At 39.1% G+C, this 20,204-nt stretch overlaps 1 protein-coding gene across 2 annotated transcripts in view; it reads left to right on the forward strand.

Moving 5' to 3' along the window:
* The window catches only part of CTNNA2 (catenin alpha 2), a 980,129-nt gene that overhangs the window by 893,374 nt on the left and 66,551 nt on the right, over window positions 1-20,204 (forward strand). For both annotated transcript variants that reach the window (XM_081155843.1, XM_081155842.1), the window contains exons 12-13: window positions 695-895; window positions 17,733-17,884. In XM_081155843.1, coding sequence (XP_081011969.1) covers window positions 695-895; window positions 17,733-17,884 — 353 coding nt within the window. The remainder of the gene's footprint in view (window positions 1-694; window positions 896-17,732; window positions 17,885-20,204) is intronic.

Below are 20,204 nucleotides of genomic sequence, written 5' to 3' on the forward strand. Positions count from 1 at the left end.
TTGGGTTCTATCTGGGACAGTGGCAGGAAAGTGATCACTGATTTTGATTAATCTGAGGGAAGCAGCCACAGGACTGGATTGTATTTTAATTGTGAAGAACTCTGACCGTCTGCCACCTGACCAGGTTTCCCCGTTGCATATACCTTGTGCATGACATGACATTAGAAGGATGATTGGGTGATCTTTGTTCATTCTTGTTTTCCCCTGAATGTTCCTTAATAAAAACATGATCAAACAAACCTGCACCCAAAGCTAGTCATGTCCAGAAATGTTCCTGCTTGGCTAGTCAACTTTGTATTAGCTACACAACCACTTCTAAAAAAGCTTTCCATTCAATAGATCTCAAACATTGAAACAAAGAAAGGGATATTCTTTAAGTTAGTGGTTCTTAAAGTATGGCCTCCAAACCAGAAACGCTAGCATCACCCGGGAACTTGATAGAAATAGTTTCTTGGGCTCTACTCCAGACCAAATAAAAAAACCCTGGGAATTCCTAACAGTCTATATGATTCTGTGAGTCCTCAGGCTGATGCTCAAGTTTGAGAATCACTATTGTAATTATAAACTATGTCCTTTAAATGTCACTTCTGTGTTATCAGGGACATATTGATATGCAAGTTGATGAATCTTAGATGGGTTATTAAAGGCCTGAGTGATGTAAAATCATATAAATGTGTACATGTTTCCCCCCTAGAAAATCACATATTGGAGGACGTGAACAAGTGTGTGATAGCCCTGCAAGAGGGGGATGTGGACACTCTGGACCGGACTGCGGGCGCCATCAGGGGCCGGGCAGCTCGAGTCATACACATCATCAATGCTGAAATGGAGAACTATGAGGCCGGTGTTTATACCGAGAAGGTTTTGGAAGCTACAAAATTGCTCTCTGAGACAGGTAAACATGGGTCTTAGATTCAACCAAAATGTCAATGCGTGATTAATTTCCATATTTGAGTAAATCTGTCTTATCATTTTCTATAGGCCTCTATGATGATGGAAGGGGTGCTGTCTTTGTTTCTTTAGTTTAAATTTGCATAACTTTAGCAGAATAATGATTTTAATGCTTTGCATGTATATGTGACTTTGTAGTTTTCATGTATAATCTCATTTGATTCTCTAAAGAACCTTGTGAAGTAGGCAAATAAAAATTTATTTCCACTTACAAATGCAGCAGGCAGATAATTTATTTCCACTTACAAATACAAATATGGAAGTTTGAATCAGTTAATCGATGAAAAAGTTTTGCAAGGCTAGAAAGCAGTGGAGATGTGATTGGAACTTGGAATCTTGAACTCAAACTATGCCTTAGTCTATTTCTTAGGAAGGTAGACCTTGAGGAAGGACTATGGACAACCAGTGGGAAGAAAGTATTAAGGTTCTAGGTAGTGCCTGAATATGAAGTACTTAAACAAAGGAGGTGGTGGCCTCTAACAAAGTGTTAAACATTCAATATATGTCCTGCCTCTCTAAGAAAGCCTAACATGCCCTCCTTCAGGGATGTGTGACTGCCCATTGGGGAATCAGTGCTGTGGTAAGACATAGTTACTCATGGGAGCCTATCATAGCTCTCTGGTGCATTGGGATGGAAAAAAAAAGACTTATTTCTGGAGTTAGTTGAACACCCCATAACTCTGAATAGTTGTGTCAAAGACTGGCCTATTTTTAGTAGTTTATGCTCTTGACTAGTGTCTCTTGGCTTCAGACCATTTCTAAAGTCCTTCATGCCTTGTGAATTTGTATGTATGGGGGAAATGAAAATTCAGGGAAGGAGAGAACACAGAATTTAAATCTGTATTGCATGGGGTTATGAATAGGCAATGAATTGCATCCTGTGCCTGCACACAAGGACCTTTCTTCAAACCTCAATGTTGGGGCTTCCCCAGTCTACACATGGACTTTGGAACCCACTGGACTTTTCAAAAATAGATGTGTCTCTAAAAGGTCAGATGTAGCAGAGTTCCAAGTTCTCTGTGTTAGAATCACATTTCCTTCTACAGGGAAAAGGTTATTTACAAATATTTCTGTAGATATTTGTTCTGAAATACCAAGAAGAAAGAGATGAACAGAGACATTGGTTGCTCTCTCTGAAATATAAGAATGGGAATAGTGTAATATCACAAAATAGCATATCCAGAGGTTGTTGCTCTTGAGAATCCTCACAGATGTAGAATTAGAAATAATAATAACAATAATATGTTAGTATTTTATTTAGCTGAAATTCAGCCCTGTTTACTTTCAAATAGGCTTGCCCTTTGCATTCAATAGAGCAACTCAGCCAGCCATACAGTATTTCTTACCTCACTTGGAAGATTTAAGAAATAGGCATATAACTTTCCAATTTAAGGACTTTTCTTTCACCCTTTAGGTGACCCTCTCACATTCCTCTGGCTCTCAGTTCCTGGTCCATTAGCTCCATTTGTTACAAAGTCTCAGCTTCACATGGCCTATCTGACATATAGCAGCACTCCCTTGTGTGTGACATAGGAAAAGAGTACCAGAGAAGGGGGAACACATGGAGACAGGACTCTCAGCTCATGCCTGCTCCTGACTGGTTGGAATGATAATTGTAGCAGGCAAAGGATACAGAGCATATAGCACATTTACATGTGATTTTTGTGCACACAGATCTTACGCATTTTTCAAGAGACAGTTGGGTTTTTTTCTTACTGTATTTTGGGATGCTATAAAGAACAGAAGGAGTGGTGCCTACTGAGTCAAATCCACTTAAAAGCAAGGACAGTGTGCTTAGTTGATTGAGATATTTTAACATGATTTTCACCAAAGTCTTGAAATGCATGTAATTTTCTGGTTGATCTTTCTTTCTTTTTTTTTTAAACTAAAGAAAATCAAACAGCAATCTGTTCTGCGTTGTTGTTGCTAATCAAGATTTTGCTCTTATTTGTTAATTTTCAGAGCTTTTAAAATTGTTATCCTAGCCCTCCCATACAGTGATTGAATATTCTGGGATTTAACTAAGGACACCTTCCTGATTTTTGATGTCCACATTTAATTTTTAATTGAACAGATAAGATGAGCAAGATATTTAGATGTATTCTATTTCTCAGGATCTGTTGAGGATAACTAAGAGTAACCAGGTAGAAGACATTGAAACAGATAATGTTTACACAACTAGTAGTAGAAAATGCAAGAATACATGTCGAGGAAAAGTGGATGTTAGTGGTCTAAGAACTAGCCTAGACAAGATATATGAATTCTTTTGCTTCTGTCACCAATTGTTCTTAGGTTTTCTAAACAGGAACAGAATTGGTTCTTTATGTGTATTTAGAGAGGTTGTAAAAGAAATGAAAGCAAAAATGTTAGCTGTTAACTCATTGGTAGCTAATTAGAATTGTTGGAGTATGTACTAGACATATGGAGTTTGAGGAAGACCATAGGATCAGATCTTTGATTATGGTTTTGCAGAGCTTTGTTGAAATTATATATATATTTTTATATCATTTATTTATTTTATTTTCTAAAATGAATTAGCCCCCTTGTCAGTTTCTGGCTGTGCAAAGGAGACATATGTCCTCAAAATAAAAACTCTCATGCTTATCACTAATGCCCAAGTTTCTACTTTTTGGCTAATGTTTTGTTCCTGGTTTTAAAAGGTTCTTGTAGCTCCATTGACTCGGTCACTTTTTTTTATATGAGCCTATCAAACTTTTCCTGAGAGTACATTTTATTTTGGGGAGAGAACACAGGAACACTAGTCAAGGAAGGGAAGGAACCAAGAGGAAGAATGAAGAAAAGGGAAAGGAGTCCAGGACACTGAAGACAAAAGGTCATGCTTTCTTTTGCCTTATTGCAACCCGCAAGGTTCTGCCTAGTTTTATATCTGAGTTATTCAAGACCCTAAGGCAGAAGCTTCCAACCTCTGTACTGTTGACATTATAGCCTGAGGGATTCTTTCTTGGGGGAGGGGAGCTGTCCTGTGTAGCAACCCTGGCCTCAACCCACCAGATGCTTATAGGACCTCCTCCCTTCTCTTCCCCAAATTGTGACAACCAAGTGTCTCTAAATATTACCACATGTCTTTGGGAGGGGATAATCCCACTGAAAATAACTGCCCCAAGAGGAAGAAATATCCCCCATTAGGGGCAAGTTTAAACAAGGCAAAATGGAGCCCATTTGTTGTGGCCACAGGGCATGGTGAAGGGAGTAGAGTAAGAGTAAATTACCAAAAAAAAAATCTAAAAAGAGGCAGAATGTTCAAAAACTCTTGACTAGGCCAGACTATGCTGCTTAAAGGGGTTTGTGAACACAGGCCAGCCCCCATTTAGACATGTAAATGGTGCAGGGGTGGGTCTCTGTAGAAAAACCGCCATGGCCTGCCTGGGTTGAGTGGCTAGAAACCGAACAAGATCTAAAGAGCAACAAGACAATCTGTGGTTTATTTCCCATGAATTAGTTTACTTCAGTAAAGACCGTGTTTTGCTCAAGAGTGCCTTTTGTGTTCATATGAATGCTGAGTTAAATTTTAGGAATAATTCTGTGGATTATGAGGATAATAAAATTCTAGGGCAACATTATATGAAAAATTATCTATTTTTTATAAAACTAATCTAGGCTGAAAAAACACAATAAACTTGATCTACATCAGCCCCATTGCATGTTTACATATTTGATGGTCTCGTCTATAAAACCTGAATCATAACAAATTTTCAACAGCTTGGTAAGTGAATGCTTGACCAGACCCATCTTCAAAGATCTCATTTACTAAGGTGACTGCAGAAGGTTGATTGGGGCAAAAGTACATTCAATGATGTCATATTTAGATATGTAAAAAGTAGCTTTCTTCACTGAACAGGTATATTGAAATGTTGCTTTTTAAATTTGATAGTTGATGCAAGTTTGAGGCAGTGTAGATGATCGGGTTGAGAGATCTTTGAGATTCTGCCAGCAGTTTCTTCTTCAGAGGGGACAAAAAAAAGAAATAGAAAAAATCCTGTATTTTTAATAGGATTCTGTTATTAGGCACTTGATGTGCGGAAATTAAAATTCCATTATTTTGAAGAACACGTGGGCCAAACAGATGGTATAATTTTTTTTATTATTAAGACTTAATTTTTTTTAGAACAGTTTAATGCTCACAGAAAAATTGAAGGGAAGGTAAAGATATTTCCCATATACCCCTTGATTGCACACAAGCATAGTGTCCACTAGTATTAACCCCCACCAGAGTGGTAAATGTTACACTTGATGAACCTACGTTGACACATCATAGTCATCTAAAGTACATAGTTTAAATTAGAGTTAACTCTTAGTGTTGCATATTATATGGGTTTCACTAATGTGTAATGACTTATGTCCATCTTTGTTATACAATGTACTTTTCACTGTCCTAAAAATACTCTGTACTCCATGTAATCATCCCTCTCCCCCTCTCAACTCCCTGGCAACCGCTGATCTTCCTACTGTCTCCATAGCTTTGCCATTTCTAGAATGTCATATAGTTGGAATCACACAGTATGTAGCCTTTCCAGATGAGCTTTTTTCACTTAGTAGAAATTATACAGTTTTTACTTTTATGCTTCTGTAAAATTTTCATAAAAACAAGAGATTTCTTACATTACTTCTACATATTTTACCTAGGAAAATGTAAGAGGACCAGCAAACAGAAAGCACCCAAACTGGAAGTAGTAACAAGGGGTACCAGTGCATCTCAGTATAACGCAGTAGAACGAATCCAGGTTAGGAATCAAAAGAGCTCTGTTTCCTTGACTCCTACCAGTTAACTGTGACCTTACGCAAATTAGTTAATGCCTCTGGGCCTCAGCTTCTTGTGCCTTGCCTGGTGTTTTGTCATCTAAGAATGGTCAATATTATTGATCTTGGAATATAGGTGTGACTAACTACTGGCTTCCTGGTGACTGCATGTAACATGGACAATTGTTGCCCATGAATCCTCTGTAAAAACCCCTCTGGTCCATCTGGACAGGTGTGTTCATTGTACTGCAAGCAAAACATATCCATGCTGTTCCCACTCCTTTCTGTAATCTCCATTTTCCCTTTCTTTACATCTGTGTGTTGAACTTCTTTAAGATCGGACTCAAGTCTCAGCTGGAGACAGTAGGGACCGCTCCCTCTCTCTGTCTTTTGACCTTTAATACATTCTCTTCCGTGTAAATGGTCCACAACTAGATTGTCAGTTCCTAGAGGCAGGTGTTTCTGTAAGTGCCTAGGTCCTAGCACAGTGTTATCATATAATTAGCATTTAATATGTATGTATTGAATAAATGAATACAAAAAATTAGGATATTACATTTTTGTGTCAGTAGATAATATGTCCTCTAGCATCCTTAGGCTTAAAGCTCAAGATTTCAGGATAAATATGAAGACAGTTTTTCCCCTTCCCTTTCACATATTAAAGGGAAGCTATCTGCTTGGTCACTTGGAGTATGCTTTTTCTACTTGGACTGATTTCTGTTGCTAGGGGGATTCAGTTTTATGATTGGCTGGGTCTAGTGATCTGCCCATATATGTGACTGGGTGTGTGGGGTGTGGACTGAAGGGAGATCAATATCAGAAAAAAAATGGTAGGGGCAGCTTATTGGGAAAACATTACCTAGGTAGTATAGATTAAAAGGCCTGTTACAGTCTAAGTTCACTACTCCATAATTGACCTTGAAATTTATGAAAGTAGAGAATTTAAACAGAGTTGTAATGACTGAGGTTGTTCAGCCCAGACATCTGACTATATGCATTTTAATGTGGCCCTTACTGTTGTTGTAAAGTCTTTCTCTGAAAGGTCAAGGCTTATACATGGAGGAACTGTCTTACTTATTGGTAGTTGTGGTATTTCTGGTGGTGGTAAGTCAGAAATGTAGGAGGAATGAGAAGGAATATATCCAATTATTACCCCTTAAATAGGCAACGTGTAGTTTGTCTTAAAGCTCTTTCTATAGGACTGAAATCTACATACTCTAGATATTGTAGGGATTTGGCTGATGGTTTTAAATATATATATTTATTTTACCCTGAAAGCAAATGCAAGGTTTCTGGCTCAGAGAAAGAACATATTAATTACAGCAATAACCTTGCCAGTCCCCCATGCTTCCTCCTACTTCTCAAGGCATGTATGAGGGCAGATGAATTCTACGCACTCAAGGGAGGTCCCTACTATAGAAGAGGAGCCACCAAGTTATGAATCGGGCACTGGCACTCAGCTGCTTCTCTCTTCTCCTAAGGGGAGGAGAGAAACCTTTCCTCTTTAACATTAATAAACTGCCTCCAGGAAAGGTCCCTTGTTGATACAACCCTTTGGTATATAAATGAATGACTTCTGGTTTTTGAAATGTGAACACATTTCTCTGGGGGAGATAACCTGGAGATTTACTGGTTTAGTTTACTGTCTTAGGACTTTATTGAGTCATTCTTCGAACCAGGTTACTAGTCAGGAAGCCCTGGCCATGAAGAACCATGAAAATATTTTCTCTGCTTTGGCTTATTTGTAAGTAATATGTTTTGCTAGAATTCAGACGTGTCCAGCTCTCTCAGCACGAGGAGCCGAAGAACCACCTGAGAAAATACAACTTAAGAAGGAAAAGTAAGACACACAATAAAAGTTAGCCTGATAATAAACCTCTAATATGGAAGTGGAGGTGGGATAGGGTGGACATGGGAGGGCACACAGTTCCATAGTTACATGTCGTAAGGTTAGAGCAACTCTGGAAGAAACAGCACTGTTCTAGTGCCCAGCTGTCAATGTAAAACTAAAAGGAAGGTGAATCTCCAGTTCTGCATGAGTTACATCATGGATTTAGAATCCTGGGGACTACAAAGGACGTGGTGCTTTATCACTTCTAGGGCCCCAGGGACCGGCATCCATGGCAGTGCCAGTGGAGTGGAGGGAGGGCCTGCATAGTTCCTCTAGCGTATTTCATCATCCAGTAGATGCAGTAGACACCCAGTGGCCCACACTGATGGTGGCCACCGGATCAGAGGCCGGGGTGGATTAACTGCACGGCAGAGGCGGTAGTAAGTCCCCTTCACCTAGACCATCTGCCACAGCAGTAACAGGTGTGTGAACCCAAGAAGGGAAGAACGTGCTGACAGTCGCTTGTTCGGAAGCACACGTGACACATCACTAGTGTATTCCAGAAATAGTGTGATGAGGAAAATAAGAAGCTTTGCCTGTAGCTGGAGGCCCCGAAATAACAGATGGACATAAGGACAAGAGAACTGTTTATTCCGGTCCAAAGGTTCCCAAAATAACCTCCCCACCTGGTTTGTCTTTTTATATTTCACCTATTCTCGAGCAATGACTGGTTTAGTCCTTGGTGAATTTTCTCTCTGACCACACCGACCAATCCCACTCCTCTGTGCCCCCATTACTCCTACCTGTGTCGCTCATTAGGTGCCTACTGTATACTGCCCTGTGCTGCCCTTTTGTCTGTCTGAGTGTATATATCTGTGCTCTGTCCACCATTCTACCTGGGGGGGCGGGGGGTGTATTGCATCCTAATTAAATTTTAACCCCCTGATGTTTAAGACCACCTCTTCATTTCTTCTATCCTTGATTAGCATTGAAGCTTAAAATTTTTTATTAATATATGCCCGGCCAGGCGTGGCTCAGTGGTTGAGCATCGACCTAGGATCCAGGCGATCGGGGTTCGAATCCCGGTCGGGACACATGCCCAGGTTGCGGGCTTGATCAATGACTCTATCATCATTGATGTTTCTGTCTCTCTCCCTCTCCTTTCCTGTCTCTAAAATCAATAAAGATATATATTTTTTTAAAAGTTCATTAATATAAATGAAAAACATAACTGACAGAATACCTTATTTTGGTGGTTGTATCCTTTTTGAAAAATCACATGTTTAATGATCATCAGAATCTTGTAAAGGATGAGCAATAAATTTTTAGCAATTGTTACTACATCTTAATCCTTTAAACCTCAAAGATGCCAGATTTAACTGTATTTATCAAGCTTAGTGTTCAGTAAACTAAATAAGGCATGTTCGATTCTTTATTCCTTAAGTTTCAGAATTAAATGCGCCATCCTCTCTTTGTAACTTATAATCCACTTGTGATTATTTTTGAAGTGCTTATTTTAAGATATAAGAACTTCCCAAGCAAGCATTTTCTTTTCCCAGCAAAGGATTTTGTGTCTAGACAGGAGCAGATGGATGTTCCCCAATTCTCTTAGGACAGTTATTGTGTGTGGAATTTAGAGGAATTTTCCCCCCTTTTTCTAGGCAGTGCTTTTTCATCTTTCATCAAACAATTCAGCTCATGGGTTATGTATGGCCTTCTGGAACTTGAATTTGATTTTGATGTTTGAAATGTACATTGTAATTTTCCAAACATGAATTTATGAAAATGGAAGCCTTTAGGAACTCCCACAGTGGGAGCAGATGACTGACTGATGAAACAAGGTCCAAGAATACACACAGATGAAAGAATTAGAACCAGCCGGAATGATGCTGATGCTTGTCTGGAAAGGTCCAAAGAGTAGACAGTCACCAGGGAGTAAGGAACAGATTAAGCTGGGCTGCTTTTGTCCCTGTTCCTGGCTTCCGGTGCTCATCTTCTAACTTGATTAAGAGTTACTAAGAGAAAGCACCATAAAACCTAGTATATCATTGGTCTAGACCAGGGGTGGGGAACGTACAGCATGTGGGCCCTATATGGCTACAAAATCATTTGGTCTGGCCCTGCCAAGGCAACCATAGGCAGGACTCAAAATGCAATAAATCTAGGAGCTTTTTTCATAGCTAATTTTTAAGTTGATAGTTTGTATGACCCACAAATAATGTTATCAATATCCAAATGGCTCTTGGCAGAAAAAAAGGTTTCCCATCCCTGACCTAGACCTTAAACAGTACATTTTCAATTTAGAGAAAGTATTTAAGTATTATTTTAAACCATCTTACCACATTTCAAAAAGCATTTGAGGATACTCAAGATTCAAATCCAATAAATTAATGAATATACAATAAAGTAGTATAAGCTTGAGATGGAAGGGAAGTAGTTTCCCAAGAACATTAGAGTAAGCTGGGAGGTGTTTTGGAAAATATTTTATTTGACCTAGGGAAGCTAGATATTATCCTTAGTACTTTATTAATCTTTTAAAGATTCTCTTTGCTCATGGATTTGGTGATGCCATAATGGATTTAGCACTGACCTTGCTGGCAAATAGAGACAAAAAGGAAAATTCTAGGGGTAAGTTTATAAAATCTTGTTCCAATGACAGATATTGTAGGAAATTTATTAAAAACGCAAAGCCATCGGAAGGCTGATGTGGTCCTGCCAAGCAGAGAGATGGGCATAAAAGTAGGGATACTGTTATTAACGTAAATTATTCCAACTTCTCAATTTTCAGAAATTTCAGCACTGATTGGTATGCTATGCTCAATTGACTCCTGCAAGGTGCACTCTTTGGGGGTGAATCATGTAGTTGTACCTCCAAGTTCTATGCAAAGGAGATTCGATGATTTTGCCTGCTGTAAACAACGAAAACTGTGTGTGGCTGGAGAGGCACAGAGGGTCATGGCATGAAGACATTTACAAGACAGATTTACTGTGAATCTTTTATGTTCTAGGCACAATAGTGAGCATTGTACACGCATTCCATTTTTTTGTGCCTTGAAGATCATTTTTTTTTTTTTAATTTATTCCCAGTCCCTAAAGTAATGCCCATGTTTATATATAAAATTCTATAAAAATCTTGTCTAATGCATTATTTCTAAGCTTTATGTAAACCCGAAGGACCTCAGTCATTATCTGTTTATAACTGAGGAACTGAGGTTCAAATTGGTTAACTTGTACAGAATGAGATATTAAGATTCAATTATACTTCTGTCTTGACCCAACACAGATGAGAAACCTAGACCAATGATACTTGCTACAACTGAGCAGAAATGTTAATGTCCTGCTAACTATTTTTACTGGCATTTCTATTTATAGGATAGCATACTGTTATCTATTGTTGTGTAACAATTCACCCCAAATATTAATAGATTAATATTATTGTTTCATAGTTCCTATGGGCCAGAAAGCTGGGCAGGGCTTAGCTGAGTGCTACAGTCTTGATATCTCAAAAAGATACAGGAAAATCGCAGAGCTAGGTAGTGGGGAAGGAACAACTAAAACTGGCTGAAGGTGATTGGAGGGGAGTTGGAGGACAGATTTGGGGAATTGTACAGAGAAACAGGATGAAGTGGGTACATAATTCAAAGGGAAGAAAAAACATCACTAGGAAAATTTTCATTTGACTTGCGTTCAGAGATTCAAACATTAATCTCAATCTCTGAAGAAGCTGTCTAGTCAGTGGTGATGGAAATCAACCAGGATTTGAGTGAATGTGTAAAATCAGGGTGAGAAGTGTAAGGTTTGGATATTGCAGGAAATCCCAGCCAAGTGAGTCACCAAGATTCTGGCTACTCTTGGGCTTTGTAGGAAATCCTTTCCATTTAGTGGAAGTACAGGGGTCTCTATATTACATATAGAACTGAAATAGCCACTATCCACAGGGTAGACTTATAGATCCATTCAATTATTTACTTCTTGCCCAATAGTTAGCAACCCAAGAAGTCCTAACAAGATTCTGAACTCAGGATTTTGAAAGATCCCCTGTTCGAGAGTTAGGGGAACCCTAGAGCATGCTCTACTAACATAATCAAGTTCTTTACTAAAACAACTGAACGAAAAATAAAAGGATGGCTACCCTCTGGTTTTTCCTGCATTATTTTTGGGTAGCACCAAAGCAGCGAGTATGTCACAGCTTCCATTTGTATTAGTTCCTGCTTGTATGGGCAGGATCTCAAGGTATACACGAAGCCTTGTAAATGCCGGTCAGGCTGAGCTTTGGGCAAATTCAGGCCCCAAGTGGTTTAGATCAGACTCTCCTTACGCTCTCTCCTCCTCTTACCTAGCATCTCATCGGGGGCACTTGAGTAAAATGTGTTAGTAGTGTCTGATAAAAAACCATCTTGGGGAAGGAATGCATTACTTACAGAAACATCAAACAGTACTTCCCTGCCATAGGGGATACTGGATTTTCCCCCACAGTAACTCCAGATTAATACTTCTTGGCTCCAATTACTCTGATAATATCTAATTCTTACCTAACTCCACCTTCTGAAATGGGTTAATAAATACAGTATTTGCGATGGGAAGGGGAAGTATATAATGTACTCATTCCTGTGCTGGAATTGGCCACGATTCCTTCCTAGTCCTGATATTGTATTGTTTCTAGATTTTTTTCAAATGTTCTCATTCTTATTTTTCTATTTTCTATTAACACTTACTAGATTGGTTCTTTAGAACAGGGGCTTTGTCTATTTTCTCCTCTCTGTCTGCAGTAATAAAGTTTTATAAGGAACACCCTTAAGAGAGCATGTAGGTTGACTGCACCACCACCATGGGTGACTCCTATGCATACAGATATGCTAGCGTGGCCTTGGGGAACCAGTCAAGGATACAGTAATGAGCTTAGTGGGGAAGCTCCTACTTGAGCAGTTCTGAAAGGATTCTGAGCTCAGCTTTCTGAAAGGTCCCTAGAGACCGAACCTAGAATGCTCACTGATAACTTGGTTAATGACTCATGAAACTCTTTAATATGATTACTGGACTAATATAAAATGATGGGTAGAAAGGGAGAAACTTAGTATGTGAAATGTAATACAGCTCGTTTTGTCCCTGAAATACCTGACGGCAAATGAGTTTTCTCCCATCCAAAGAATGGAGGAGACAGAATCTCTGCCTAAAAAAAGGACTCCTTTATGAGATAGTTGACATACAGAAATGTCAACAGTCCTAATAGAGTGTTCTAAGCACTGCAGTAATGCAATGTGTAACTAGGATGCCATAAAACTAAAGCACTGCCAACTTTGGGGTGCTTATGGATTAAGGAAGGCTTCACAGTGTCCGTTGGTTCTAAACTGGATGTTGAAGGTTGAGGAATTGACCTGTGCCAAAGAGGAAGGAGTACACTTCAGTAGGAGAATAAATGGATCATGGACATGCTGGTATAGCATGGTATGCCTCCATGTCACAGTAGAGGGCCTAGGAGTAATTCAGTATAGTTGGAACATTTGAATATATGTGGGAATCGATGGGGAGATAGAGACAGGAGGAATTACAGGCACGTGTCACATGTTTGTATCTCAAAGGTTTTACAGTCTCTTCTAGATTAAAGAGAATCATTGGATCATTTCAGAAAGTCACTCAGGGGCAGTGGAGTTAGTTGGCGGTCACGTCCACGGCCTCAAGTTCACCTTGGTGTTGACCCTTATGACTGTCAGCAGTCCTATTTGCATCCTCAGCACAACTTTTCATTCATTTCACTGACTCGCCCTGTGCTCTGAAACTTCACCTTTGAAGCCTCTCAGGAGGATTCAGTCCAGATCTTTTCCACCTCTGGTTTAGGATCTCAGTCAACACTAGGATGAGACGACCTTGATTTTTATATGCGCACTTAACTCTGACTTCATTGCTCCTGGAATGTCATCTTTCCGTGGCCTGGCGTGCACTCTGCATATGAAAGTGTAGCGAGAATTCAAAAGTTTGTTTCTGACTTTGATCACCCATTCAGGACATAAGCTATTAAAAGCAGTCCAGGATTTTTGATAAATAACAGTAAAGTGGTGTCTAAATTTTTTGGATGTAAGTCAGAAAGTAGAAAGAAGCTTCTATTTATATAATCCTATATCAGGAAGTCTGTTAATATATAATGTGCGAATCACAAAGCCAGTGCTGTGTTTTGTCCTAATTAGTGGGAAGTGGAGTCAGCCTTATATTCGATGTAGTTTGAGACTTTTTCTAGCTCAGTTTCACTTTGGGGGTATTTAAATGTTCAGACCCTGTTAAAGTGTTATAAGAATTCATGAACTAAAGTCTTGGGTTCTGTCAAGATGGATTGCTGTTCTATAAACTTTTGTTTTTCTGCCTTACCACTTTTTAAAACAAAGATAAAACTAAAACAACAGCAAAAGTTCTGGAGAGCAAAAGTGTGTTGGTTAAAGAGCATTAGCCATTGACCAAGCCCTAAATAAATAAGTATTGAATGCACTTTGGAAGCAAGCATAGGTCAGATCCAGAAAAACCCTGACTTGTAGTAAGAAAAATAGATGTCTTGTCAGTTACAGTAAATCAAGTCAAATTAAATTGAGTTCAAGTTCTAGGTTTTAGCAGCTTGTGGAGTATAATAAGGTCATTGGAATATTAATGCTAAGTTGTACTCTGAGCCCCCATTTGGAAAGTAAGGATTTTGAACCCCCTTTTCTGCCATTTTTCCTGTGGGAAGGTTGATGGTATTTTTCTGTTCCTCTTTATAAAAGGGTCTTGTTTCTGCCTCTTCTGACAATGAAATACCAACACTGTTATTCATACCAAGACCGTGGCCTCCTAAACCTCCCAAGAGCATTCTGCACCCCATGCTGGAGCAAACAGAATGCCCTTCTTCAAACTTAGTGCTTCAGAGCAGCACTGGGCATGGTTCGGGCCCTGGAGCATCCCTTCTGAAAACTGCCCCTTTGGATTTTACCTTTCTTCTCTCTCCCTTGGGCAGAATCAGACCTAGAGGCAGGTGGAAAAGATAGCACATCACCTCCTGCATTTTCCTCCTCCCTAACTCTTCTTCAGGGTGACCTTGCACTAAAAAACCCAAGTAACACACAACCCTGCTCTCCCCTTTAGACTCTAGCAAAGGTCTTCACGCAAATGAAGACATGCGTGGGAGCCGAGGTCTAGGGGGTGAGTTCTCCTTAACTCAGCTTTCCAGCTGCCAGTTATGAAGGTTGAATACTAAGTGTTTGATCACAGTCACAAGTTCTGAGGGAATTCCTTAATACTGTTATCAAATTGATTTTTATTATGTTCTGAGCCATGAGCTGGAACTTTATTTGCCCAGAGCCTTATTATATAAGAAGTACAGCCTTGGGGGTAATACGTTGATCTCTCTTTAAGTATTTGAATTATGAAAAGATTCAAAGATACAAAAGGAACAGAGACTAATAAAACTGACATCCTCCTTCCAATTGTTAGTGAAGCCAAGCATCTTATTATATATTTAATAAGGTGTAACAAATATTAATATTTTTCCAAATCTGATTCCCATTATTTTTTTAGAGTTAGGATACACTTGAGGCCTCTTTAAGACCTTACTTAATCCCTTGTCTCTCCTTTCCCTCTCAAAGGTAACCACTACACTTAAGGTGGTATATATCCTTTCAAAACATGCATAATAAAAATGCATATTGGTTTAAATTATACATAGTACTTTGTGTATTTTATAATTTGGGGTAAATGATATCTCCTTTCAGGTTGCTTTTCCCAGTTGAGACATTGACCTCTGGACCCACTCACTTTAATATATTGGTTGTTCCAGTTCTAAGTCTATTTTGACCCACCCAGGTGTATTGCCCTTGAACCTAGACTGAGCAGTTCACAGCGGTTGCCTCCTGAGTTTGGGGACTCAGAATAGAGCTTGGATGGAACCTGTTGAAAGAGCTCTTGTTATTTTTATTCTCAGGTTTTATGTAACTCTTCTTATTAACTCTTAGAATATACAACCAATAAAGAAGAAACAACTGTAACCAGAGAGACACAAATACTCCTGTTACTCCAATGTACTCTACCATCCTAATCAGTATCTCTTTATAAGTCAACATTTGGCTATGCTCTAGATAAGGTCCCAACTCACTGGTTGAGACCAGATTGCTTTATTAGATTTTGTCAAAGTGCTTGCCAAAATGTTTACCTGTTGTCACTTCATCTACAGTAGCAGATGTCTACATGATCAATAAAGTGGATATTACTAGGTTTTTAATGTTTGCCACTCCCAACAGGTATGAAATAATATCTCCTTGTTTACATTGTTATTTTTCCAATTACTAGTGAACTCAAGCATCTTATTACATACTTATTTGTAATATAGGATTTCTTTCTCTCTGAATTGCCTGTTCTAAACTTTTGTCCATTTTTCTACTGTTTTCCTTATTGATTTGTAGGAGTGTTTATCTTATGTACATGTAGGATTACTAATCCTTTATTAGTTATACAACAGGGAAAAAAATTTATGCAGCTAAATGCTACTGATGGTATCATATAAATATGTAAAAGTGTTGATGGTCATGATGGCAGCTTAGACATAAAATAGAGTGGAATTAATATTACTCAGAATCATCAGTTTAAAAAAGAAGGGAATTTGTAATTCATTTAAGGAAAGTACTTATATGAAAATGCCAAATACCTACAAAAAGTGTTTTCATTTTTAAGGAGGTTAGTTTTAATTATCTAGATTATTTAGTGTGAAAGAGTTTGTTCCCAACACAAAAGGATGGCTGAAGTGGCCCGAGTTGAATGTGGTGGTTTTTAGAAATATATTTTTATTGGATTCATATTTGAGGCAATAGAGTTCAAAATCCCCTCTTATATAAAAAGCAGTTCAAAAGCCCAAATAAAAAATTCAAATAGTGTAGAGAACCAGGTCACTCACAGAAGGAAATTCACCCAGTGAGTGCTTTGGTTTTGATAATTTCTATTGAAAGAATGATTACTCTATTTTCCTCTAACCCTCCTTTAAAAAAAAAAAAAAAGTTTGACTTTTCCTAGTAGAAATACATTTTTCTAGGAATGTTCTGTCTTGAATACTCTGACCCTAGAGAGTAAAGTGATTTATCAGAGTGTCTCACCCTGGGGATTAAAGTGGATGTTAAAATGTCCACACAGGATGAAAATGAATATAAAGACGAATCAGGCATGAAAGTTCAGAAGTGGAAAGAGATGAATTATGTTTCTGTTTTATTGTCCTTGTAAATAAAATGAATTGTGCTCCTGGCTTTCTTTTGCCACTTGAATTGATTGTTACAAGATAACAACTGAGCAAATCGAATTACAAGTTTTGAGAATCAGTGAATCAACATCATTTTCTTAAATATTCCAGACATTCCACCAAGCTGACTTTCCACAAACTTCTGGTGTATGTGCAGGTGTCCTAGTTTAAAGAAAGCAGTGCCAGCATTTTAGAAATGAGCATCTGCATCTTTCACACGGTGGGCCTGGTAAAATGGAATGATCGAACTTCTCTGCGAGTCCACTAGTCTCTTTCTGCTGGTCTCTTGGGATTTCCCTCGCTCCTCTTACACAGTCCTCCCACAAGCCCCCTTCCAGAGCCATCCCTCCCACCTTCAACATCTCCGGTTCTGCATTTCAGATAAAAGTACGAAGGACTGGATCACTTTATTCACACTTGACTATGATATCATATAAGTTAAGGTCTGCTACTCACCAGTTATGACTTTAGCATCTGAAATTAGTTATATATTTGTGGAGGTTTTCTAAGGACCAGATGTCATCTAATACATTTGTATGCATTATCCTATTAAATCCTAAGGAAAGATCTTATATTTTTTAGACAGAGGTTTAGGAGGGTTAAGGAAACTGGGCCAAGGTTTCACAGCTAGTAACTAGCAGGAGTGGAACTCAGCTCAGGTTAGGTTAACATGAAATCTGTGCTCTGCACGTTCTAACACATTACCTGGGGCAGGTTTCAAAACTTGCTCTGTTGAATACCATCACCATTCATGGAGCAATGGTTTTCTTTCCTTGTTGCAAGTAAGTAGAACAAAGATCACTAAATTGGGTTCACCCCAAACTGGGCAGGTGGACATGGGGCTCCACTGGACTGTTGGAAAGCTCAGAGCCTGCTACCTCACCCAGGGGCTGGAACAAGGGATCCTGAGAAAGATCACCTAATGCCTCGCTTTTCATTTGTTTCACCCAGTGATGCCACGCTTTGCTGAACAAGTAGAGGTTGCCATCGAAGCCCTGAGTGCCAACGTCCCTCAGCCGTTTGAGGAGAATGAGTTCATCGACGCCTCGCGCCTGGTGTATGACGGCGTTCGGGACATCAGGAAGGCCGTGCTGATGATCCGGGTACGTGAGGCCTCGGAGCTCAGAGCTAATCGGACCACCTGGGGGGGACTCCAGAGAATTGACTATTTGATTTTCAATTACTTGGTTTAACCTGGCAAGCTGTATGGCTCCTCGTTTACTCAGACATTGGCAACTTTTTACTTATAAAGGAATGAATGGACCCAGTGACCCTGGGTGAGAGATGGAAGTCCTGCCTGCTCCTTTCATGCATAAATTTGTTTCCAACTTAGAGCTGCTTCTGCAGTTCTCCATGGGTTCCTCTTGCTAACTTTATTTTCTCATCAGGATCATGAGGCCATAGGAAGGAAAGAAATGAAAATTACCTAATATAGGAATATTAATAATGATAATAGTGGCAATTAAGTGATGCATAACTACATTCTCCTTGCAACAAATAATTAAGACATTGTCAATAATCCTATGTAACCTTTCAGTAAACCTCCCCCTATCATACATCCCGCTGTCTTCCCATCCGCAGTCTGCTGTTGTCAGGTTGGTGTGAGCCTTCCAAACTACTGTCCAGGTAATTATATATAGACACAGGATAGAAGACACCCAGGGTGGGGCAAAATTAGGTTTGCAGTTGTTTGTATGGAAAACAATATAATAATTAATAAACAATTATACAACAATAAACTGTTTCGCATACTCACAACTGTAAACCTACCTTTGCCCCACTCTGTATAAATACAGTAGATTTTGAACCTCATAAGTATCATTTGCAGCTGGCTTTGTTGGCCCACAATGGGTCTTCATCTATCTCTATTAAGACACATCACTTACCTCATTCTGTTTAACTGCTGCAACATACTCCATTGTAAGATGAGACCTTTTTTCTCCTTACCTCATTAACAGGTGTAGTAGTTTTAAAACACTTGAGCCACAGAACTCGTTCTTAAAATAAACAACTATGCAAAAACAGAAATGGTGCGCACGTTGCCCAAAAGAAATAAAATGCAAGCCACGTTTGTAATTTAAAATTTTCTAATAGACACATTGAAAAAGTAAAAGTAAATCTTTAAAATTAATTTTAGTAATCTATTTTACTCTGCCAAATGTATCTAAAACTTTATCATTTCAACATGCGACACTAGCCACACTTGAAGTGCTTAGCAGCCCCAACATGTTGGACAAGTAGCCCTCGACTGTGTCCTCCCGTGCAACCTCTAGAGTCGACTCCGAGGCTGCGCAGTGGAACCATAAGCTATCTGCTGTATGCATTTTGAAAATCCTTGTCAGGGCGACCAGTGAGCATCGAAACCAACATTCCCTCAAACACTGCACAACGATGGCAACCAAATAGTTCCTTTTCTGTATGTGGTCGCTCAGATAGTTCACGAAGCACCTGCAATGTATTATTCTTTCTGTGGCCAATAATACCTAGTCCTTTGAGGACTTCATACATGGCATTAATTGTCCCCCAAATTCTGGTATATTTGAAGTCATTACATCTATGTGTGGCCCATCCTCATGTATCCAGAGGACAACATGGTGCTTCCAGGGTGGCCTGAGCAGGTGGAGTGGACCATCACCGAAGGCTCTCTCCTCCCTCTATTGACATCCATGCTTCTCCTAAAACATCTACCAAACTTCACTTGGGAGCACAAATAGCATCTTCTGACCTTTTCATCTTTAAGTAAGCTTGCCCGTTCTTATGTTATATATGTCTTTTTAAACTAATAATGCCATGATCAATTCAGAGCGCTCAGAGCGTTGCATAAGTTGTATGAGACAATACTAATTATACTTAACAATGTAGAGTTCAAGTTTGGAACTTGGAGATTGTCAGATACATTTCCTGTTCTTCTAACATGCCCATTTTTGGTCTCTCAAATCCTTACCATCTTTTTTTTTTTTTCTTTATTTTTTTCTCCTTTATTTTTTTCTTAAGGTATTTACAGTCTGGCTTTATTTTTTTTAAATGGGGGTGACACTGGTTAATAAAATTATATAGGTGTCAGGTATATAATTCTACAGTACAGCATCTGCATAGTATATTGTATGTTCACCACCCCAAGTCGAGTCTCCTTCCCTCACCATTTTACCCTCTCCTATCCTCCCTCCGCTCCCCCTTCCCTCTGACAATCACCATACTATTGTCTGTGTCTATGACTCTTTTTTTTCCTTTGCTTAATCCCTTCACCCATCTCACTCAGCCCCCACCCTCCCTCCTGATAGCTGTCAAGTCTCTTCTCTGTATCCAAGAGTCTGTCTCCACTTTGTTAATTTTGTTCATTAGATTCCACACATAAGTGAAGTCATATGGTGCTTGTCTTTCTCTGACTGGCTTACACTTAGCGTAATAATCTCCAGGTCCATC

This window comes from Miniopterus schreibersii (genome assembly GCF_964146895.1).
Source record: "Miniopterus schreibersii genome assembly, chromosome: 13".
Classification (NCBI taxonomy): domain Eukaryota; kingdom Metazoa; phylum Chordata; class Mammalia; order Chiroptera; family Miniopteridae; genus Miniopterus; species Miniopterus schreibersii.